The 20656-nt window shown below is 42.5% G+C and overlaps 2 protein-coding genes across 2 annotated transcripts in view; both read right to left on the reverse strand.

Annotated features, from left to right (window-relative positions):
• Positions 1–5966: 5966 nt before the first annotated feature.
• On the reverse strand, positions 5967–17861 carry BUB3 (BUB3 mitotic checkpoint protein). Its single transcript, XM_085064636.1, has 9 exons — positions 17792–17861; positions 17490–17586; positions 15175–15369; positions 14597–14666; positions 13396–13547; positions 10527–10685; positions 9075–9252; positions 8323–8539; positions 5967–6309 (listed from the first exon to the last, which is right to left on the reverse strand). Exons 2-9 carry the CDS (start codon positions 17496–17498, stop codon positions 6300–6302), a joined length of 990 nt encoding a protein of 329 aa, XP_084920762.1. The 5' UTR covers positions 17499–17586; positions 17792–17861; the 3' UTR covers positions 5967–6299.
• Positions 17862–18986: 1125 nt separating this feature from the next.
• HMX2 (H6 family homeobox 2) overlaps positions 18987–20656 on the reverse strand; it is a 6655-nt gene continuing 4985 nt past the window's right edge. Inside the window, exons 2-3 of the mRNA XM_085064497.1 lie at positions 20381–20656; positions 18987–19718 (exon numbers count right to left, since the gene is read on the reverse strand). The exon at positions 20381–20656 is cut by the window's right edge and continues 2 nt beyond it. Coding sequence (XP_084920623.1) covers positions 19171–19718; positions 20381–20656 — 824 coding nt within the window. The 3' untranslated portion in view covers positions 18987–19170. The remainder of the gene's footprint in view (positions 19719–20380) is intronic.

A 20656-nucleotide genomic window follows, 5' to 3' on the forward strand; every position in this document is an offset into this window, starting at 1 on the left:
CCCCACGGAAATGAGATTGGTGCAATGAAATTGGCTGTGTCTGCCTGCCTGTCCCCTTCCCCTCTCATCCCCTAATAACTTGGGAACTGAGAGACCAATTACAAGTGAGCTTGACAGAGGAAGGAGGTCTCAAAGCTATCAGATTCCTGCATCCCTCATGAAAGCAGGCAGCCAAGCAGAGGAGACAGCCTTTAATAACGTGCCCAGGAAATCTACCTGGGAAAAGTTATTGTGGTTCAAGGCAAAACTTGATTTCTCAAGAAACAACCGAAAGACCCAACTATGTAGAAGATTCTGCAACTCATTGAATTACTTGTTCCTTATGTAGATAAATTTAGTTTTTCATGGACAATCTCAAGACCAAGACAAAAAAGACAACACAAGTGGAGATCAGGAAAGAAATATTACTTTATTTGCATTTGCTTCTATATGGATTTCCACCTCCATCAAAAAAGAAGTGTCACTCCAAATATTTCCATCCCCACTCCATCCTTACAAATCTCCCTTCTAACCCCATTATCTGCCTAATTAAATTTTGGGTGTATCAAACTGTTAGGCCCATCTTTCGGGAGGCTGCACGCTTTAATCACAATTACATGCTGCATATTTCATGATATATATCTTTTGCGTATAATTAGGAATAAAAAATGTAATCCCAAAAAGATGGTTAATAATTTAAATCCTGAGGATTTGATTAAAAGCATCTGAGCATTGCAGATGACAAGGAAAGAACAGTGACTCCATTATAAGCAAGAGAAAAAAATCAAGGATTTAAGCACTTTTATTTTTCACACCAAGGACTATGATCCTAAAAACAAATAAAGAGGAACAGAGAAATATATCAGCCCTGATATATTCCTGCCACTTAATCCATGGCATAGGGTTGAGGGATTTGCACATAAAGCCAGATGTTTCATTTTAATCTACAAGTATTTCTTAAGATGTTCCCTTGCAAAATCTCATTAGCAGAAATTGTCTGATGGAAACAGGGCACTTCTCTCACTGCTCAGGCAGCACCACCTTCCAGAGCCCCTGTGTCTGCAGGCCACTGCACAAAGCTTTCACATGAAAAACCAAATAATCTGAACACTAAAAATATGGGTGGAAGAGAAACAGCCACGTTCTCCAAACAATTTGCAAATTCAGGAGATATTGATACTGGTTTATTACAGTCTGTGCCAACAGTTGATATCTTTAAGTGATGTAGAGGAGAGCAGGGATTATCACCAGCAAGTGAAAAATCAAAAACAGGGACACTATATTTATACATTAAAGCATATATTTTTCTTTCTTTTTTTTTTAATGTCTCCACTCTCTTGTCTGCTGCACAGGTTACAGCTGTGCCAGTTTGGCTTTTTTTTAGCTTTACAAATCAAGTTACAAATTCTTTACTTAAAATTTCTTGGTAGTCTTTGATTTGCAGGGCCTGAATTATAATTTTTTTCTGCCTAGATAACACTATGTAGAAATGCAATGGTCATTTTATTATTTTTAACAGCACAACCTCTAATAGTGCTTGCACTTTCTACTTTCTTCCTGTCACATCTCTCCCTCCCTAAAGGCAATCCTTGCATTCTACTGGAATCTCTCTTGCCATGTAGCTCTGCTAAATATCAACACACAGGTGTATGCTGGATCATTGTATAAGAAGAAATTGTATTTAAAAAGATACACCTAAGTCTTTTTTACTAATTTGGTCTCACTTACCTTTACACAGAAGCCCTGGCTGTTTGACCAAAAAATTACATCACAGGACTAAAAAAGATTAACTGAAATAACTCCCCACAGCAAGTCTACAGCAGAGGCAAAAAATTAAACCAATTACATGCACTAGGAATCAAGACATCTGCTCAAGCCCTGCCTTTGCTCTGTGACAAGGAAATTCACTTCCTTATTCTGTGCCTTTGTTGACATCTGTGGAATGAGAACATTTCTTCTCCCTCCACCTTTGTCTGTCTTATCTATTTAGGGTACAAATTCTGCAGCCAGAATCACCTCTGCCAATGCCCCCGTGGAGCTGAGAATGAAGCAATCGGTGCCTTTGGTGCATTGTTGTGGCTGCAGAGCAGGGCTGGCTTGCAGCAAACACAAGCAGGGAAAAACAACCCTTGCTTAGTTTAATTATCAGGAAATCTTGGGCCTAAGTGAATAAATTAGTGCTTTGTTTCTACTTGAGGCTACCTTGCTCTGTTTTTTCCTAGAAGAGAATACAGTGGGTTTCTGCAAGTGGGGAATAGATTAAGACATACAACTATGCTGCTCTGCTGAGCTGTTTAGTGCTGCTGACAGTGAAGGTGGATGCAAGTTTAAAGGTATGGTAAGGCTGATGTAAATAAAGTATTTACATAGCAAATTAAAGTCAGCTACCCTTGATTAACCTAAATTCAGAAATTAACCCTAATTTGGAATTAACCTAAGTTCAGAAATGCCTACAAAATGAATACTTACATTGGTTTTAAGAAGTATAATCAGGGAATCATGGCATGTTTGGGCTGGAAGGGACTTATTAAAGGTCAGCCAGTTCCACCCCTGCCATGGGCAGGGACACCAATGTCCAGCCTGGCCTTGGGCACTTCCAGGGATCCAGGGGCAGCCACAGCTTCTCTGGGCACCCTGTGCTGGGGCTTTGCCACCCTCCCAGGGAACAATTCCTTCCCAATATCCCATCTCTCCCTGCCTTCTGGCAGTTGAAAGCCATTCCCCTTGTCCTGTCACTCCATGCCCTTGTCCAAAGTCCCTCTCAAGCCTTCCTGTCAGCCCCCTTTAGGTACTGGAAGGTGCTGTAAGAGCTGCAGAGCTTTTTCCCCTGGCTCTGGGAGATCAGATCCCACTGCCAGGGGAAGCTGGAAAGCACAACCACAAGTAAAACCAGTACTGCCTTATCTCTCCTGCCCAAGGATGGAACCAGTAAAAACCCCACCATTCCTGGCAGCCACTGGTCTAAGCTGTGCCTGAGAAATTCCACAGGCAGACACTGCAGCCCCCCCAGGCCATTTATTACTGGACTCAACCAACCTTACACTTAGAAAGTTTTTTCCTAATGTCTACACTAATCTCTGCTGCAATTTAAGCTCATTATGCCTCGTCCCAGTGGACATGGAGAACAGTTTATTCCCTTCCACTTTGCAGGTAATCATGGGAGACTCTGAAGACCTATTACCTCCCCCATGTTGCTATCACACGTTTTAGCACATTCATATGTGCTTTTCATGCTATAGGAAAATGTCTGATGCAGTGAAAAACTGTACATACAGCCTTGGGAAAAAACATATTTCACAGAGAGAGCCTTTAGCACATCAGTTGTAAGAATATCTGGGCAAGTCCTGTATTTGACTCTTCATTTCTACATTCTGTATGTTTAAAAGCATTTGGAACAAAGAATCCTAACTATTTTCAGAGCAAATGTCACATTGCTGGAGGAGCAGAAGTTATATCAGTTGCATATTGACTAAAAAATTACTGCCTTTGTGGTTGTGATTATAGTGAACAACATGAGAGCAGCTAATGGTGCAATCACCAGAGCAGATGTCTGCTAGTCCAAAGCAGTGGGTTCTGCTCCCCACCACTGATACCAATCCCTGATGGGGATGTCTCATTAGCCAAATTTGCAAGAGAACCCATCAGTACAAACACCCAGTTTTTGGGCACTCATTTTTATGGATGTAGCAGCGGCATTGCTGCTGAACTTGGGGACTGTGTGACTCCAACTACAGAAAATCTGACATTTTCAAGGCAGTGAAAACTACTGGACACCTACGAAAGTGTGAAACAGTTAAGGAAGATGGAGCTGGCAATAGCTACACAGCTTTGTAAAGTCATCCTCAAAAGCAGCACTTCAGTCTTTGTTGGGGACTGAGCTCAGCTTTGAGCTCAGAGCAGGGACTGGTTTTGCTTGGAAAAACACCCACTTAAAGAAGACATTTATTAAATATATTTATTATAATTGCAGCAGCACCAGCACTAAACATCCCATCTGAGATGCAGCAGAGCTCCAGACCTGCAAGTAGTAACCCCACTCTGATTATCCTGAAGGACTGGCCAACAGAAAGAAGTACTTACCAGCTTGCTTTTGTGACATTCAGGGCACAGATGCCACTTGGCTTCTAATACCACAGTGTTATGAGGCTCTTGTGAGAGACAACCCTGGATATTCAGTGCTGCCAGCAGTCAGTGGTGATTGATGACTCTATTACAGTGATGGCTGTGGCTCCATGTTTTCTCCACGGCCCTCAACACCAGCCAAAAAGCAGTGACTTAAGGAGCTTTTTCAGCTCTCAATTCCTCTATCAAGAGTCAGTATATCCTTTGTGCAGCTGCTTGTTATAGAAGTCAGAAAAGGCTTGTTTCATGATTCCTCCAGCTTATGAACCTCTGCCTTGACCTGCATTTCTAGGAGAGTGCTAATAAAAGGGAGATTAATCTTGTAAAAGAAATATCTGTATTTCCAACTGCACATTGTGATATTTGTACCCAACACATGGACACAGCTGTAGCCCTGACCAACTAACATTCATTTTCTCCACTGTGTCTAGTTGTCAATTTTCTACAGTTTGTTTCAAGCATTTACATAAAACACCAACACACCACAAGGAATTCTCCTCTGGTTTTTAAGCTGAAACAGTACCAGTAAGTCAAATCCATTCCCTCAGACATATCCTGGGTTAATTTTGTCCACTGAAACATGCAGATATCAGCATATCAAGTATTAATAGGTTTTTCCCCCAGTATTTACCAGGGAAAACTTGCACAGGTGGCATCACTTCTAATTTATATTATACTTTGTTAACTAAAGTATTTGGAATTTCCCTGATTCTGTTTGTTTTCCCTTATGTTCTCTAGCTCTAGTTTCACTTTGTTCCCCACAGCTCTACGCCTATAACTCCCCACTCTATCCTCTCTCCATTTCACATATTCCTTTTTCCACATCATCACTAAATCACCTTTTCCTTAGTCCCAGCCTACTTCTGCCTTCACACAATTTTTTTATTTAGACACATCCTCTCTTTTTTTCCCCACAAACTTATTATTGCTTTGCTAGTCACTCTCACAGAAGCCTTTAGCTCCCATGATTGGGCTCCAATTGGCCCTCTTTACCAAAGGAGTCCTCTAAAAATAATAAAACACCTCAACACCAAGATGTTATGACTTTCTAAGCTGGCATCAAAAATTCAACCTCTGCCCAACATCAGCCATGTAATCCTCACTGCAAAAAAGCCAATGAAAAGGACAAGGAACTGGAGTGGTACACAACTAAAAGAACAGAGGCTGGATGATGCTGTGGTCAGGGCATTATTCACATTTAACTCAGGAAGAGCTTTATTTTTTCCAAACCTATCAAAACCAGTTTCTATTACCAAAGAAACCACATCTAGCTCATGACAAGCTACAGAGTACTCCTTTTACAACTCCTTTACCACATCTACCTCTAACAGCTCAAGTTTGTCAGAATTCTGCACACACAGAGCTGTTTCCTCTCCATCACCACCTTCTCTGGAACGATCTGGTACATTCCTGTTGGCAGCAAGTTTGTTTTCCTACAGGTAGTAAAGTGCTCCCACTGGCTACACAGACACTGACAGAGGAGAAGTTGGAAGCAAAGCATGAATCCAATCTCCAATCCAAAATACCCACACAGCAACCACCTGGGACAAGGCTCACGTTTTTCTGTCCCTCCTCACTGTTGACTACAAAGTGAATATTTAAGTAGGAAGTTCTTCTCAAACACTTGGTGCAAACTACCAGGAGAGCAGTCTGAGTCTGCTCTGCAAACAGATTTGAGTGAGACAGCTTTTAGTGGTAATATTCAACAGAAAACATTTCTTTTTACTTCCCAGTTCATCTCATTGCAAAATGATAAAGGTTTGGAAATTTTCCATCAGGAAGATCTACAACTCAAGAACTCCTGCAATTCAAGGGTTTGGTCTCAACATTTGTTTCACAATCAGTAAAGACTGCTACACAAAGTATTTGTTTTCAAAAACCTATAGGTATTTATTGAACAAATAAGAAAGCAGTAGAAGTTTTCATAATCAGATAATACAAAACGTTTCAATTTTTATAAAGGTTATCTACAGAACTGAGCTAATTCAGCTCCAGACAGCAAGTAAAGAAAACAGTTTCACTAACATTATAAGCAGGCAAGGAATGACAGATTCAGACAAATTACAATAAACAAACAAGTATTTCTTAGCTATAAACAACATGAGTACAAAGATTGTTCTTCTCACTTCGGTTGTTTTAGTGGAGCCTTGTTAGGAGCAGGAGAGCAGCTCTTGTAGAGAAGAAGTATCACCAGCAGCCTAAGTAGACCTGCAATAAATAAACTCTATTTTAGGAAGAATATTTAGAGGAATCATAAGCAGGTAGAACATTCAACATCCTAGGAAAGCAGAAACTTGCAGAAAGCCAGCTTTCACTCGTACCAAGATACAGAATCTAATGGTTTAATGATGAAAAAAATAATCTTTATATAATATGGCACCATTTTGATGCAGTAAGAATGCATTGTGCAGAAACACTGTGACTCAAATTAATATGCAAAAAGATCACTATGAAACTACCATTAGTCTTCTGTCCTAAGTACCTTATTTTTAGAATAAACCAGAGATGACTCACACTCCTGAAACACTAAAATATACCCATCATTCTTAGTGCCCTAAGATTGGCACAAGCAACTTGTAAATGTCAGAAAAGCATATAAACCTCGTTAATGTTCTCAGAAATTCATTTAAAGATAGAAACAGGTCCAAAAAGATGCCTGTCTAAATGCATTGCAATTACGTTACAATTATTTTCCAAATACACAGATATGCTCTGTCTTTTCTCAGCTCATTACTGACTCAAACAATTTGCCCTTCTGGGATCAATTGTTTGCTAATAAATAATTGTTTACAGTCACAAAATGATATTAAGGAGTATTCTTATTAGTTTTCCTTCTACAGCCTAATAAGATTCAAAACTAGCTGATTCCCAAGAGTCTAACCTTAACCTTGCTGTGTTTAACAGCCCAGGAAATGATGAACCATCTGTTTCAGAAAATAATGGAGGGCCAAGAGGAAATATTGTTTAATTGTAGATTAACCTCCTTATACAGCAGAATGAAGCATCTACAGAATTAGCAACTCTAACTAGCAATGAACAAAAAAAAATCCCATAAAAGCAGCTCTTACTATTAGAAAACCAACAGCAGCAAGTAGTCTTTTATTAACTTTAAAAAACACAACAAAACAAAACAACTCAAATATATTTAACAAGTACAACCTGATTTTAAAAATAAATTTGAATTATCATATTTGGATTTTTTTCCACTTGAGGAACTCCCAGAAAAAAATACTAAAATTGTTCTGGCTTTATTTTTCTAGGAGTATCAAAATTATTTTAAAATTATCTCCAAGTGAGAGATGTGGAAGTTATACAATAAATATCTCATCTTCATAGGTATAAAATGGCTGCTCCAGAGCAACAGACAAGTCACCTAAGGGAGTGGAGGGAGAGGTCTTGAGGTCCTAAACTCAAAAAATTTGATCATTTATGTATCTGTTTTCATAGCCACTTTTAATAATGGAGACAACCTGATAAGGTGTAAGACAGATTGAGTACTAGAAGAGAAAAAAAACCTAGCAGTGATAAAGCACAGGAATTTGAAAATGAAGCCAACTGCTCCTGTGCTAGCATCATTAACAGCAGCATGATTCTGCACTGGGATGGCAATTTTTCTATGTAACATTCATGCCAAAGCAAGTTGAACAGGAATTTTTACCTCCATCAATCAGTTTGCTTCGTTTTGACAGCAACAATGACAGAAAAGTGTGTTATCAAAGGGCTGCAGCAAACTCCAACACACAGGAACTGAGAGAGCTTTTCCTTGATTTTACACAACCTTCCTAGCACAGTATCCAAATTCACTGCTCACTCTGACAGCTGGGTGCAAACTCAGTGTGACAGACTGCATTCATTCCAAGTTTTAAATAACCAAACACAGTCACATTTACTCCAATAAATTATTCTTGAATTCTTCACTCAATTCTTGAAGCAATGAGCTCGCAATAACTCTACAGCTTCATATAATAGCACCTATTGAAAGAGGATAAGAGTTTGACATTCTTCTCCCACCAAACAAGCAGGCACAATTTTATCCATCAGCCGTCTATCAACCTACGGATATTGAAAGCTTGGGCGAAGGAGATACCATCAAACCCAACCCCTACTGTCAAGCTGCACTATCTCCTGCCATCAATAATGCTATTCATGAATTTAGGAAAATTAATAAATCTCGGGGTGGATGCTCAGAGAGCCTCAAGTGCAGGTGAAGCAGACACTCACTTGGGCTTTGTTTCTGCATCTGTCACTTGGCGGATGTAGATGCCATCCTCGGGGTGCTCGATGTCATCCATTTCGTACATGTAGGAAGAGGCTATGGCCAGGGTGGTGCCATCGTTGCTGAAGGCCAGGGAGGCAATGCTGGTGGGATATCGATGGAATTGGCACAGCCTCTTCTTGTTAAACGGATCCCAGATATTCACAAAGCCGTCGGAGCCGCCTGGAAATCAGCGTTTCAAAAAAAATGTTTTTTAAGTTGTAACTGACAAAAAAAAAAAGACTGAAGAGATGCAGCACGGGGAAAAAAAAAAAGAAAACTACTCATAATTACTTTGTCAGGAAAAACACAGGGTTGATTCATTCAGTAAAGAGCACAATGAGCATTTCCCAAAATCCCTGTTAAAGCAGTTAACTGGAGAAAAGACTGCAATACAATTTTAGCTCATAGCCCTCTAAATTCCAAGAAAATGGTAAGGCAGAAATAAACTTTCTAAGAGAGATTCTCATTGCATCATAGTTTTAAGCCGAAAGTGAGACTTGTGATTACCACTGCGGGGCCAAACACAAGCTTGTGTTTAGGGGGAAAAAAGTTAAAATTTAGAACTCTCACTACATCAAATAATTTTAAAACCCTGCTCATGGCATGAAATACAATTTAAATACCTAAAAAGTCAGGGCATATGAAGTAAAGACTGATCTGTTTACATCAAAACTAAAGAAATTGATGCAAGTATTACAAAGAATTGAGTATTTACCTGTAGCAAATGTGTTGTGGACATTATGGAAAGAAATAGCATTAACTGGATAAATCTGCTCAATGTTATTCTCCTTCAAACGGTGACATTTGAATGCGTATTTCTTCTTCTGGATTTCTGGGCTTGGATCCAAATATTCCACTGCGACACGACCTTCAATAGAACTTAAAACATAACCCTAAGAAGATAAAAAAAATTGGAGATACGTGTTTTAGAACTTTACAGCTGGAGAAAAGACTGCAATACAATTTTATTTCATAGACTTCTGAATTCTAAGAAAGTGATAAGGCAGAAAAAAAGCTTTCTAAGAGAGATTCTTACTGCATCATAAACTGACAGTGAGACTTGTAATTACTTCTGCAGGTCCAAATACAAGCTTCTGTTTGGGGAAAAAAATGTAGAGATAAGAACCTCTTGTATTTGCTCACCTACCCCCCAGGGCCTAAATATCTGAAATATGAGAGATACTCACAGGACTATTCCGTTTCAGAATTACATTACATTAAATTTAGTTCAGAGCTTTATACTAACAACTAAACACTCAAGCTAAAATAGTATTTTCAGTGAAACTTGATTACAAGTTGTGTTCACTTATCCAGTTAATTACAGTCCTGACTTGGAGCAACCTGAGATGCTTTTATTATCACTTCTGAGTTAAGTCCATAATAGATCTTTTCAGAAATAGGATTGCAATGATATCTAGCTATAACAAGGCTCTTTAAAATCCATCATACAATGCAATCTGGAAGATCAGCTTGTTTTACTATAACTAGAACTGAAAATGGACAAAGCATTCATGCCAGTTCAAGAACAAGTAACTAGGTCTTGCAATTCCTGTACTATCACTCTGTACATGGGAAAATTCTCTTACAAATTGGTTTGGCAGAGAAAGCCAATCTTCTTGCTTTCCCTGAAAAAGAAATACCACAGACACACCACGTTAACTCGCACAGAACAGCTGCAGGAGCACCTGAATTGTACAATTCCCCCTGGATAATGGATATGGGGTTCTGCAGTGCGTGCCACAGACTCAGAGAGAACAAAAAGGAAAATATATAAACGACATTCACGCAGTTTTAATCCTGCCCCTGTTCACGGACTGTTCAAGAACCCAGGGCTACTGTGCATAAAAGCTGCTGAGGAGCCACCAATTCTGGCTTTCTCTCTAACTGGGGAAGGGGAGGATGTTTTTTAACTACATGTCAGCATTGTGATTCATTAAATAGGTTATTTCTAAAAAGAAAACAAATCTTGAGGAACAAAATGACAACATAACATGCTGGTAAGTCAGTGGCAACCATTGCTAAACTGCACTGAAAAGAATTAATGTGCAACCCCCTCCTGGAGTTTGATTACAAAACAAACCCCCACTGAAAAATAAACTTGAAAATAAACCATCATTTTCCTGAAGAATATTCAGCAGAAATGTGAGTGCTGCCATGGCTGCCATACCTGTTTGTTGGGGAATGCTCTGATGCAGCGGGTCTGGTATTTCAGGCTCGATTCCCTTCGCTGCTGAACGTATCCCATGTTCCTCAAATCCCACACCAGCACCCTCCGACCTGCTGTCCCCACAATCAGTCTGTCTCCAGACACAGAGAGGGTGTAGACCTTGCAAAAAAATATTTGCAGTATTTAACACTGATTAGCCTGAAAACCCCATTTTTTGTACAGAATAAACCATCAGCAATGAGCACCAATAAACTGGTGATATCTCCCATGCAGTCCACAGCAACAGAATTCCTTCCCTTCAGCTTTCATTAGAACCAAATTTGGGATAAGCAGAAGGAGTTTGCAGCTGGTTAGTGAGAACAGCCTGATGTAGCATACAGAAGCACAAAAACTATTCCAAGCATTAAATTTACCAGACTTAATGGCAAAAGGAAAACATATATAAAGGAACAGGAGGGGAAGGACATGGATATTGGAATTCATCCCTGCTTGGTATGCAGAGTTTGCATTCCCACTGCCAATTCATGATCCTGCAGTTTAGTCCTACAATACCGCATCACATATTTTCTTCTCTGCTTTTCTCCTAGTAACCAAGTATTTTTCTTTATAAACTGAGTATTTTGAGTTGAGCTTCATGTTAATAAAACAAAATAAATTGCCAAGAAATCATTAAAGAAAACACATTATTTTATATATTTTAATAAAACTAAATGAAAGTGAAGAAAGCAATATGCTTGACGTATTAAAAGAAAATAAGATAATGGCTTGGAATTTTAACTCTACCCAAAACTTGGCTCACAGGCTCTGAATTTGGGTTATCAAATTTCACAGGAAAACATTTAGTGTATGAATTGTTGTTTCCAACCATTGCTTGGGACGCAGTTGATCTGGAAATATGTTTCAAAATAGAAAAAAGGAAAGAGGTTTAGTCAAAAAATACCGTGCTACAAAATGAATTCCAAGCTGCTGATACACAAGCAGATGGAATCCAGCTACCTACAGCTATCACTGAGCTGCTAACAAGAGCAAACTATGAGAATGAGCTTTTTCCAAGAGATCTAATGCAGCCAAATACATAGGAAACAGATCTTGGATATTCCTCAGATCAGGAATTAAAAGTGTAAAAGATCTGGCATTTTGCTAGAAGGAATCAATTTACTTTTGGCATGTGCTTCCACAATTTCATTTTGTTTCACTTCCTGGTTCTCTGATGAAGCCCAACAAAGCTGCTTGGTTCAGGTAAGACTGCACTGAAATATCAGACAAAACAACTTTTCTCTTCATTTGCTACAAGTATGTTTTCAAAAAGTTAACTTCTAATTTAAAAAAAAGCAGACAGGTGTGTATGTACATGTATAGATAAAAATGTTTCCTTTAACCAATCCTCATCCATCCTGCATGCTTTCTTCTCTCAAATGTGATTATTCAACTTTCCTCTTAAGAATGAGATCTTGAGATGGGAAAAGTCTTAAATCTGTGAAAACTCACACACGAGTTGACCAAAATTTCTGATGATCCCAATTATGCCTAAAAAGGGTAAGAAAACTTTGAGCCAACAGTAGTTACACATTTTAACAAGACAGTTTTTCAAATCTCTCCTCATTATTGATGCAAAAATTGCTCCAGAAATATTCATAAACATTATGTAAAATGTGTTTGTACACATACAGGGCAACAAAGGCATAAAGAACATTAAATATCTTAAATCTTCTCCTCAAACTGATGTCACACCTGTACAGTGAGTGTTCTTTCTACACCACACAGCCATAAATCAAATGAAACCGTTGTCATGCAGTGGAGTAGGTGTACACATTCATCAAAGGCAGCATTAAAAAAATGACATAATGAACCTTGCTGAACCAATAAGCAGCTTGATTCACTGTGGCTGTCCATTATATGATATTCTGTCAGCAATTTATCACAGTTCTTTACATGCTACATACATCTATAAATCAAAACTAGAAATAATGCAATTACTTTATTCTGCACAAAGGTCTGGCCAGAAGTAGATCCAGCTCTGCTGGAACAAAAGTAAGAGCTATTTAGGGGCAAAGGGAACATAATGATGGCTCATAATTAGGACTTGACAATAGGATGTCACAGTGCTAAATTAAATTTTAAAAAGGTATGGGCGAAAGAAATATTCATATGTAAAATTATCCAGCAAGCCAGCCTGTGTCAAGGAGTCTCTGAAAAAAAATTGGAATTACTGTTGTTTGATTCTTTCAATGACACCACTGTAAGCAGCACGAGAAGTTAACACATCATGTGGCAATTAGAAAAAGCTGAAGGCATCCTATTTTATCTTATTTCTCTGAGTCTCCCATTAGCACAGAGGATTTCAGCTTTAGGAAAATATACAAATTCACTAGGCACTATTACAACACAGGTAAATCACAATACAAATAATTCTGTTCAATTTTTTGAACACAAGTAAAGAACCAGAATATTATTTCAGGCAACATAAATGGTTCCTATAGAGAAGGTGCACAGAATTTTTCTGTGCACATTCCAAAACAATCAGACCTTAGGACTGCCAGGGTCTGATATATCTAAGATCTTAACATTTAAGGAAAGCAACAGTGCATACTACAATTAAGCCAAGATGCTTGGTTTTCCTTCAAATTGATTTTAAATTTTAAGAATTTAGTCCAGCACAAGCACCAAGAATTCAGATACATTCAGGAAAGCTCAAACCCTTCACCTAAAAATTGCCATATATTCCGAATACCAATCTTTTAAAATGTTTTCACAGCTTAAAAACCATTAAACATAACTTCACAAATTCAGCTCAAGACAGTGTCCTGTGGCATGTTTCAAAGTCCCAGGATGCATTATTTGCACCTGGAATGCAGCATGCAGCACATACCTTTTCAGGCTGAGAGAAGGTTCCTGCATTACAAGGAGTTCTGGGATCCCACAGTTTAACTGTTTGATCCCAGCTGCCAGTCACCATGACATTCACTTCTGGGCAATACTCCACACACCTGATAGGAGCATCATGGGCACCAACAAGGTTTTCTGTAAGAAAATACAATATTATGTAACTTTACTGGCCCTACAAACAGTCAGAATGTGTGAAATAAAGAATAAAAAAAGGACATTACTGCAGTACTAACATTTTCTGACATTCTACAAGTTCATTTCTATGCCAGAAGTCCCTTTAAGGATAGTTCAGCCTTCAGAAGCATAACTTTTGCAAAGATCAGGATTGTTAAATTTAAAATCATGTCTCTTGAGACTAGGATTTAAGCATTTTAGGCAGTCACTGAGAGATCTTTTCAGGTATAAAGCAAGTTCAGTATCAGCTGGTATCACACTCTGACAAAAACACATACAGAGAGCAACTTAAGCTTGTGCATATTAATATGACAAGAGAAAGCAATTAGTATTACATCTTAATACAAATATTAAAACAAACATTTGTAGAAAGTGATCTCTGGCAGAATTATTTTAGCTTATTGGTACCATTACTGCACACACTCATTTGTCAAGCCCTGGCTACTGGCTGATGCTGGTCAATACCTGAAATTTGCTTTTCTCTTTAACACTAAAAACACACAAAAAAGTGAGACAAACTAGTTCCCATATTTTGCACCAATGAGCCGCTGGAACTGTAATTTTCAGGCAATGGTTTCTTAAGATAAAAACTGTAGTACTGTTTTTTGTCAAGGCCATGCTTGACAAAACCAAAAGCTTTATATACCTTCTGCTATGAAAGATTATTCTAAATACATCCAAACTATATACTTTTGAAAAACAACATGCTTAGTTTGAGCTCAGATTGGCTAATTCCCCCTAATTGAGATACTGTGGCCTATAGCAGAGCAGGATTATCATCAGAAAATTAATTCAAGGCATCCTACAAGCATCTATCAAGCTTTCTGGAAAGCTGCCAAATTCTTCCAGGTTTTTAGGTGGTACTTCCTAGGGCTGGTTATTCTGCCAGATACCTTAAATATCCCCCATCTAAATAACCTGAAGAATATTCTGTGCATATAAGAGTATTCTGCACATAAATCTGAAGCTTAGGCCAGTTGCTGACACCATTTAGAATTCAATCTGCTCACCTTGGTCTGTGTTTAAATCGTGCATTTTCAGTTGCTGATCCAGCCCTCCACTCCAGGCATGGGTAGGATCCTGTAAAGCATAAAATTTACCTTGTTAAGTTTCCATGGCTGCTTTGCATATCCTAAGCTAAAAACAAAGGATTTGCTTTCAAAAGTTTTGGGAAGATGGAAATTAAGACACAAATGTTAAGGCCTGACCCAGATTTAAAAAGAGAAGCTTTGCAGAATGTTTAAGTGCTCTGAGCTATATGAATTTCTTTAGTTTAGAACCAAAACTAAAGTAGATTTTAAAAGGCAGTTAGACGCTATACCAAATCATTTCCATTTTTTCATATTTTAAATGACTGAAAACCAAAGGTCCATCATGTAGTGTAATCCTAAAACTGATTTAGAAGGGAAATTATATCATTTGAGAACCTGAGTGTTGATCCACAGTACAGAACCAGCCATGTGACAAAACATTCAATGAAAAAAAGCACAGGCAGACCCCCTCTTTAATATCAAGGACTGACAATTTCTCATATTTTGGGCACTTTACAGCTGTAAAATAATAATTACAACACCCCTCCCATACTTACATAAAAAGCACAGTCCAGGACAGCCCCTGAATGCTGATATTTGAGTCTCATGGTGTTGGCAGGAACATCATAGAGCCGAACAGTTGTGTCCCAGGATGAAACAAGCAGAAACTGAGATGTGTTTGGACTAAACTTGACTGATGAAATCCCATCATCTGGAGTTTGGTTTAGTTTGAACTCGTTTGATCCTGTCATCTGCAGACAATAAGGCACAGATGCAGTTTTAGTGACTACAAGAACACAGGCCTAGCAAGTGAACAAGACTGAGCCATCAGAAAGGCAGCCCAAAGCAGACCTGAAAAGTTTACTGGCTTTTACATAAAACAAGTTCAAAATACCCAAATTTCTGACAAACTCTAAAATTCAAGATGCCAATCCCTGCCCAAAACCTCAATAAATGCCCTTCTCTTCAGAGAGATTTTAAATATCAAATACAACTGAATAAACAGCACAAAAATATTGTTATCATCTATAAGCTTCGTTATTGTTACTTACAAATGTATTTCCCTCACTCTGCAGAGTGTGTGGCTGTGTTTTTTGAAGTAAATATTTGTAAGTTATGTGAACACCAAGACGTTACTTTAAAAAACACATTTAAGCACAAAGGAATCGGATTTGAAAACTCCAAAAAAGTGTTGATTTGCTCCTGGACTGGTTTGACCCTCACATAGTTCCAAGAATTAGATCATCTTTTATATAGTTTTGGGCTCTGTGCAATTTTCAGAGCCTTTAGGCTTCCATAAGTGCTATGAAATACTTGCAAAAAGAAGCTTTAAGAATTTTTGCCTCCTCTCTTAGAATCCAAAGAGCAGGTAAAGAAAGCAAAGTTATGTTTTGTGGGCTGCTGAAATGTGGAGTGACCACAGAACTGGCATGTGACCAGGAAAAAATATCAACAATTCAATGAAACATCAATGACTCCAAAGGCAAATCAGCACTCACATTCCAGGACTAGTCTGTTGAAAAATTTCAAGGACAGCAAAAGCTATGAACTGCAAATTTCAGCTGGAAAACAGTTTAGACCTTACAAACATTCTAAAAGAAGAAACTGTTGATTACTTATCCACCAACAAAACAACCACAACTTCTTTTCAAGGCCTCTCAAGGCCCTCATAGCACATTTACCTTCTGCTAAAGGGGCAGAGAAGTGAATTAGATCAGATTTTCTGTCACCCCTGGGTTTGTAGGTACAACTGCAGAGGTAAGATTACACCTCAGAGAATGAATCAGGAGAGAAGGAGCAGATGAACCACGGGAAAGGTTCAAATTTAGGGCACAAAGATTCCAGTTCAGTGCTTGCCAGTAACTAAACACTCATCAAGTTGTGTAATAAAGTGAGGAACACAAATTCCTACACTGGAGAGATTTCCTGAGTTGGAGCTTTGGAAGGTGTTCTGCAAGACATCCTTCAAAAAACACGAAAAAACACCCTCTGTGTCAACATAAAGTGCTATTTCTGCTATTAAAACATGAAGTTAGGGGAAATAAAACCTCTCAATAACAGAAGAGGTTCTTTCTGAGCCCCTTTTCTAACACTGCTTTGGGAACACTAGGAAGAAGAGAGGCTTGAGGTTTTGCCCAATCTTTCCATGGGAACACTACTTAGAATTCAGCAGCACCTCCATCAGTGAATGTCTCAGGTGGAAGTACAGACACACAAAATCTAAAGGAATTCAGAACTGGGGAAATTAGATTGGAAAAGCTTATTGCCTTGTCTCCTTAGGCCAGAAAACTCAAACAACAAAACATGAGGATTTGAGGTACAAGTTATTGTATTATTTCAGGCCTGGTACAAATTATTAACCAGCCCAAAAGCAACTCCAGGAGGCAAAGCTATTCACACCAGAAACATGGAAAGATGTCCCGAAGGTGTTTTTAATCCAGAACAAGGTGCATAACATCAGAATTTAGGTATATCCTGCCGCTTACACGTGGTAAAAATAAAATAAATCAGACCAAGAGCTCCACATTTTCACAGAACCAGGATTGCCAAAGCAGTGTCATGCCGACCTCAAATAACAAAGTCCTGCTTAAATGCTGAGGCATTACGAGAACAAAATTTTAAATAAGATCTTATAGAGAAAGCACGTGCTGCTGAAGCTAAGATTCTGACTTAAATAGGAAGGTCAGTTCTGGGAAAAAAAAAAAAAAAGTCTAATTTTTAGTGAGCAAACAAGAAAACTACGCTTTTGTAGCTCCCCTTGACACGGGGGTCACTGCTGGCCGGAGCTGCTCGAACAAAGCCCAACGCTCCGCTCAGAGCCTCGGCACTCGCAGCCCGCGCTTTTATTCAAAAAACACGAATCTCGAAGTACCGTTTTCATGCTGAACGAGCTCCTCCCGCTGCTCCACGAAGCGCCAAGGAAAAGCGTTCGGATTCACGGTCTCTGCCCCAGCCGAGTCCCGGAGAAGCTGCGGGGAGGGAAGAGAGTGAGGGAAGGCCTGGGAACCAGCGGGGCACGGGGCCGCGGCGGGGAACGAACGCGCGGCGGGGCGGGAGGGTTAGGCCGCCCCCGGGGTCCCGGTCCCGATCCCCAATCCCGGATCTAAATCCCAATTCCCAATTCCCAATCCCTGTCCCGGTTCCGATCCCGGCCTCACCTCAGCCTCGCCTCACCTCAGCCGCCGCCACCGCCCGCGCGCGCGCACTGCAGCCCCGCGCCGCGATTGGCCGGTTCGAACGCGCGTGGCGCTGCGTCCCCGGCGTGCGCCGCGCGCCCGCCGCCGCGGGGCATGCCGGGAGTTGTAGTTCGCCTCTCTCCCGTGGAAGTGGTGGCGCGTTGGAATCTGTCCCTTCTCCTTGTCCCTTCTCCCCGTCCCATCCCGGCTGGCAACGGGGCGTGCCGGGAGATGCTCCCGAGGGAGCCGCACGGGCTGGTGCCGCCGGTAAAGAGCGGCTGCTGCTGGGTTTTTGCAAAGTGAACGGGCAGACCCGAAACAAGAGATATTTCCCCTAAAATAAAGAGTCCGAAAGGCGGAGCGACGCAGCGAGGTTGAGTCCCCCCCACCCCAGGTGCCACTACCCCGGGACAAGGGCTCTGTGGCTCGAACAGCGGCTGTGGAGCACGGGGAGAGCATTCTACTTCCCCGCACTGAAAACCGCATTGTTTATCCCTTCGGATATTTTATTTCTCTCTTTTTCGGGGTTTTTTTTTTCGCCGTCCTCATTGCCGTTGCTGTCACACCCCCCGCGCTCGGTGCGGGCCGTAGCTCGGTGGCCGCACTGCAATCGCCACTCGCTGCGGGATTTTTTGGTTTTAGTGACTGGTCGGGGTCGTGTCCCATGGGGAGCCGTCGAGGATGCCCAGCAGGAACCCGGGGCGCGGCGAGCAGGGAGCAGTCCCCAGTAGCACCGAGCCCATCACCGCGGCTTCCACCGAAACACTCCGAAAAAAACAGAAAAACGGTCCCCGTTTCCGAAACTTTTCGGGAAACACCCTTCATCTCCCAGCCGAGAGCAGGGCAGCGAGCCCCGCCGGCCCCGGGGCAGGAGGACGGTCAGGCCCGGCTGGGATTCCCTGCAGGAAACGAGATAAGGAGGAAAAATGACGGAAAAACAAACCCTCGGCGTTACAAGTCGTTTCCGCTCTCCCGTGCATCGATCCCTTCCCGGCCCGGCTGCGGGACACCCCGGGGTCCCCCTCGGGGACACGCGACCGAGGTGGCAAATTTACAAACGAGGCTTAAAACGGTTTAATTTTTTTTTTTTTCTTTCTTACTTTCTTTAAAAATATTTACAGATCTGAAATAACGCTTTTTTTTAATTAATTCTTCTTTTCTTTTTTTTTTTTTTTTTTTGTTCAAGTGGCAGGATAGCGGGAGGGGAAAGCGGGGGGTGCCCCCGGCGCCCCGGGCTCTCCGTTTGCCCGTCCCTCCCATCAGTTTCGGTGCTGTGTCCCCCCGCGGGGGCGGCCCGAGACCCCGCACGGAGTCCCCGCAGTGCTCCCGGCCCCTCTGTCCCCCCGACGGGGCGGGCGCGGGGCGGGGGTGCGGGGCTCAGTAGTCGATCTTGTTGTAGAGGTTGTAGAGCGGTAAGGCCGAGAGGTTGCTGCCGGGGTAGTAGAGAGGGGCGGGGAAGGCGATGGACCGGGGCACCGGCACTCGGAGCAGGGAATTGTCTCTGAACACCAGCGGCATCCCCACCAGAGTCTGCGCCGAGGCGTGGGCCATGTTGGCCGCCTCCAGCTCGGCCGAGAGCTGCCGTTTCCACTTGTTCCTGCGGTTCTGGAACCAGGTCTTCACCTGGGTCTCGGTGAGCTGCAGGCTGGAGGCCAGGCAGGCCCGCTCCGAGCTGCTCAGGTAGCGCTTCATGTCGAAGGTGGACTCCAGCTGATAGACCTGCGAGCGGCTGAACACCGTGCGCGTCTTCTTCTTGGCGGCGCCGGCCTGCCGGTCCCCGCCGTCGCGCTGCCGGTCGCCGCAGGAAGGCGAGGAGGGTCCCAGCGGTTTCTCCTTCTCGTCCTTACAGTCCTGCTGGGGGGGCGAGAGGAAAGGCCCCCGCTCCCCGCTGCCCGCAGCCGCCGCTCCGCTCCCCTTGGCGCTGCCTGCAACAGAGCGACAGCGCGGGGGTCGCACGGCGGCCGGCACCGGGACCCCCGACGGCCGAGCCCCCCACCCCGGAGGGGAGAAACACCGAGGCGAGACCCCCGGCGGGCACCCGCCGCCTCTGCTCCCGGTGGAACACACAACCGACGCCGGGGGTTAGCCATGCCCTCCTGGGTATCCCTGTCCCTCCACGGGATGGATGGATGGTGGATGGGCAGGTGGGTGTGCACAGTGAAAGCTGCTGAGTACCAGGCTTCCTATCCGACACGAGCTGGCAAATTTTACTTTACAGCATGGCATTTCACAGAACGTTTATTCAGAAATAATGCTTAAAAACATAAACATCGTTCTTCCCTCTGCACTAGCGCTGTAAATAATCGGGAACTAAGGAAACGAGCGTTATCCATCGCACCGCATCCCTCGGGGAAATCAACCCCGGGTGGGGTGGAAATGAAAAAAAAAAAGCCACCCTATTTTTCCTGGAGTTCCTTCCTCCCCGCTTCACCCACGGGCGACGCAAATACTCTGTGCCCCGAAAGCAGAGAGGGTGCGACATGCCTCCGCCTCCCCCCTTCCCGGCGGGGGCAGGACCGGGGCCGAGCCCTCCGCGGCCCTTCCCGACGGGCCCCGTCCGCCCCGTCCCATCCGTCCGGGTACTCACCGAGACAGGTGAAGCTGAGGGGCTGGTGCTTGTGGCACGCCTCGGCGGGGCCCTGAGCCTCGGGGCAGAAGCAGCCGCGGTGCTTCCAGCTCTCCTCCGGCTCCTCGTCCTCCGAGGACAGGGAGAGGGTCCGGGCTCGGGCCGGCCAGGCGGGCGCCCTCTCGGCGGCCTCCCGGGGCGGGTCGGCGCTGCCGCTGCCCAGGATGGACTGGATGGTGAAACTGGAGATGGGAGCAGCCGCCGGACAGCACTTGCTCGGGTCTTCCTTGCTGCTCA

The sequence above is a fragment of the Lichenostomus cassidix genome, chromosome 6 (assembly GCF_008360975.1).
Source record: "Lichenostomus cassidix isolate B80296 chromosome 6, HeHo_3.0, whole genome shotgun sequence".
NCBI lineage: Eukaryota > Metazoa > Chordata > Aves > Passeriformes > Meliphagidae > Lichenostomus > Lichenostomus cassidix.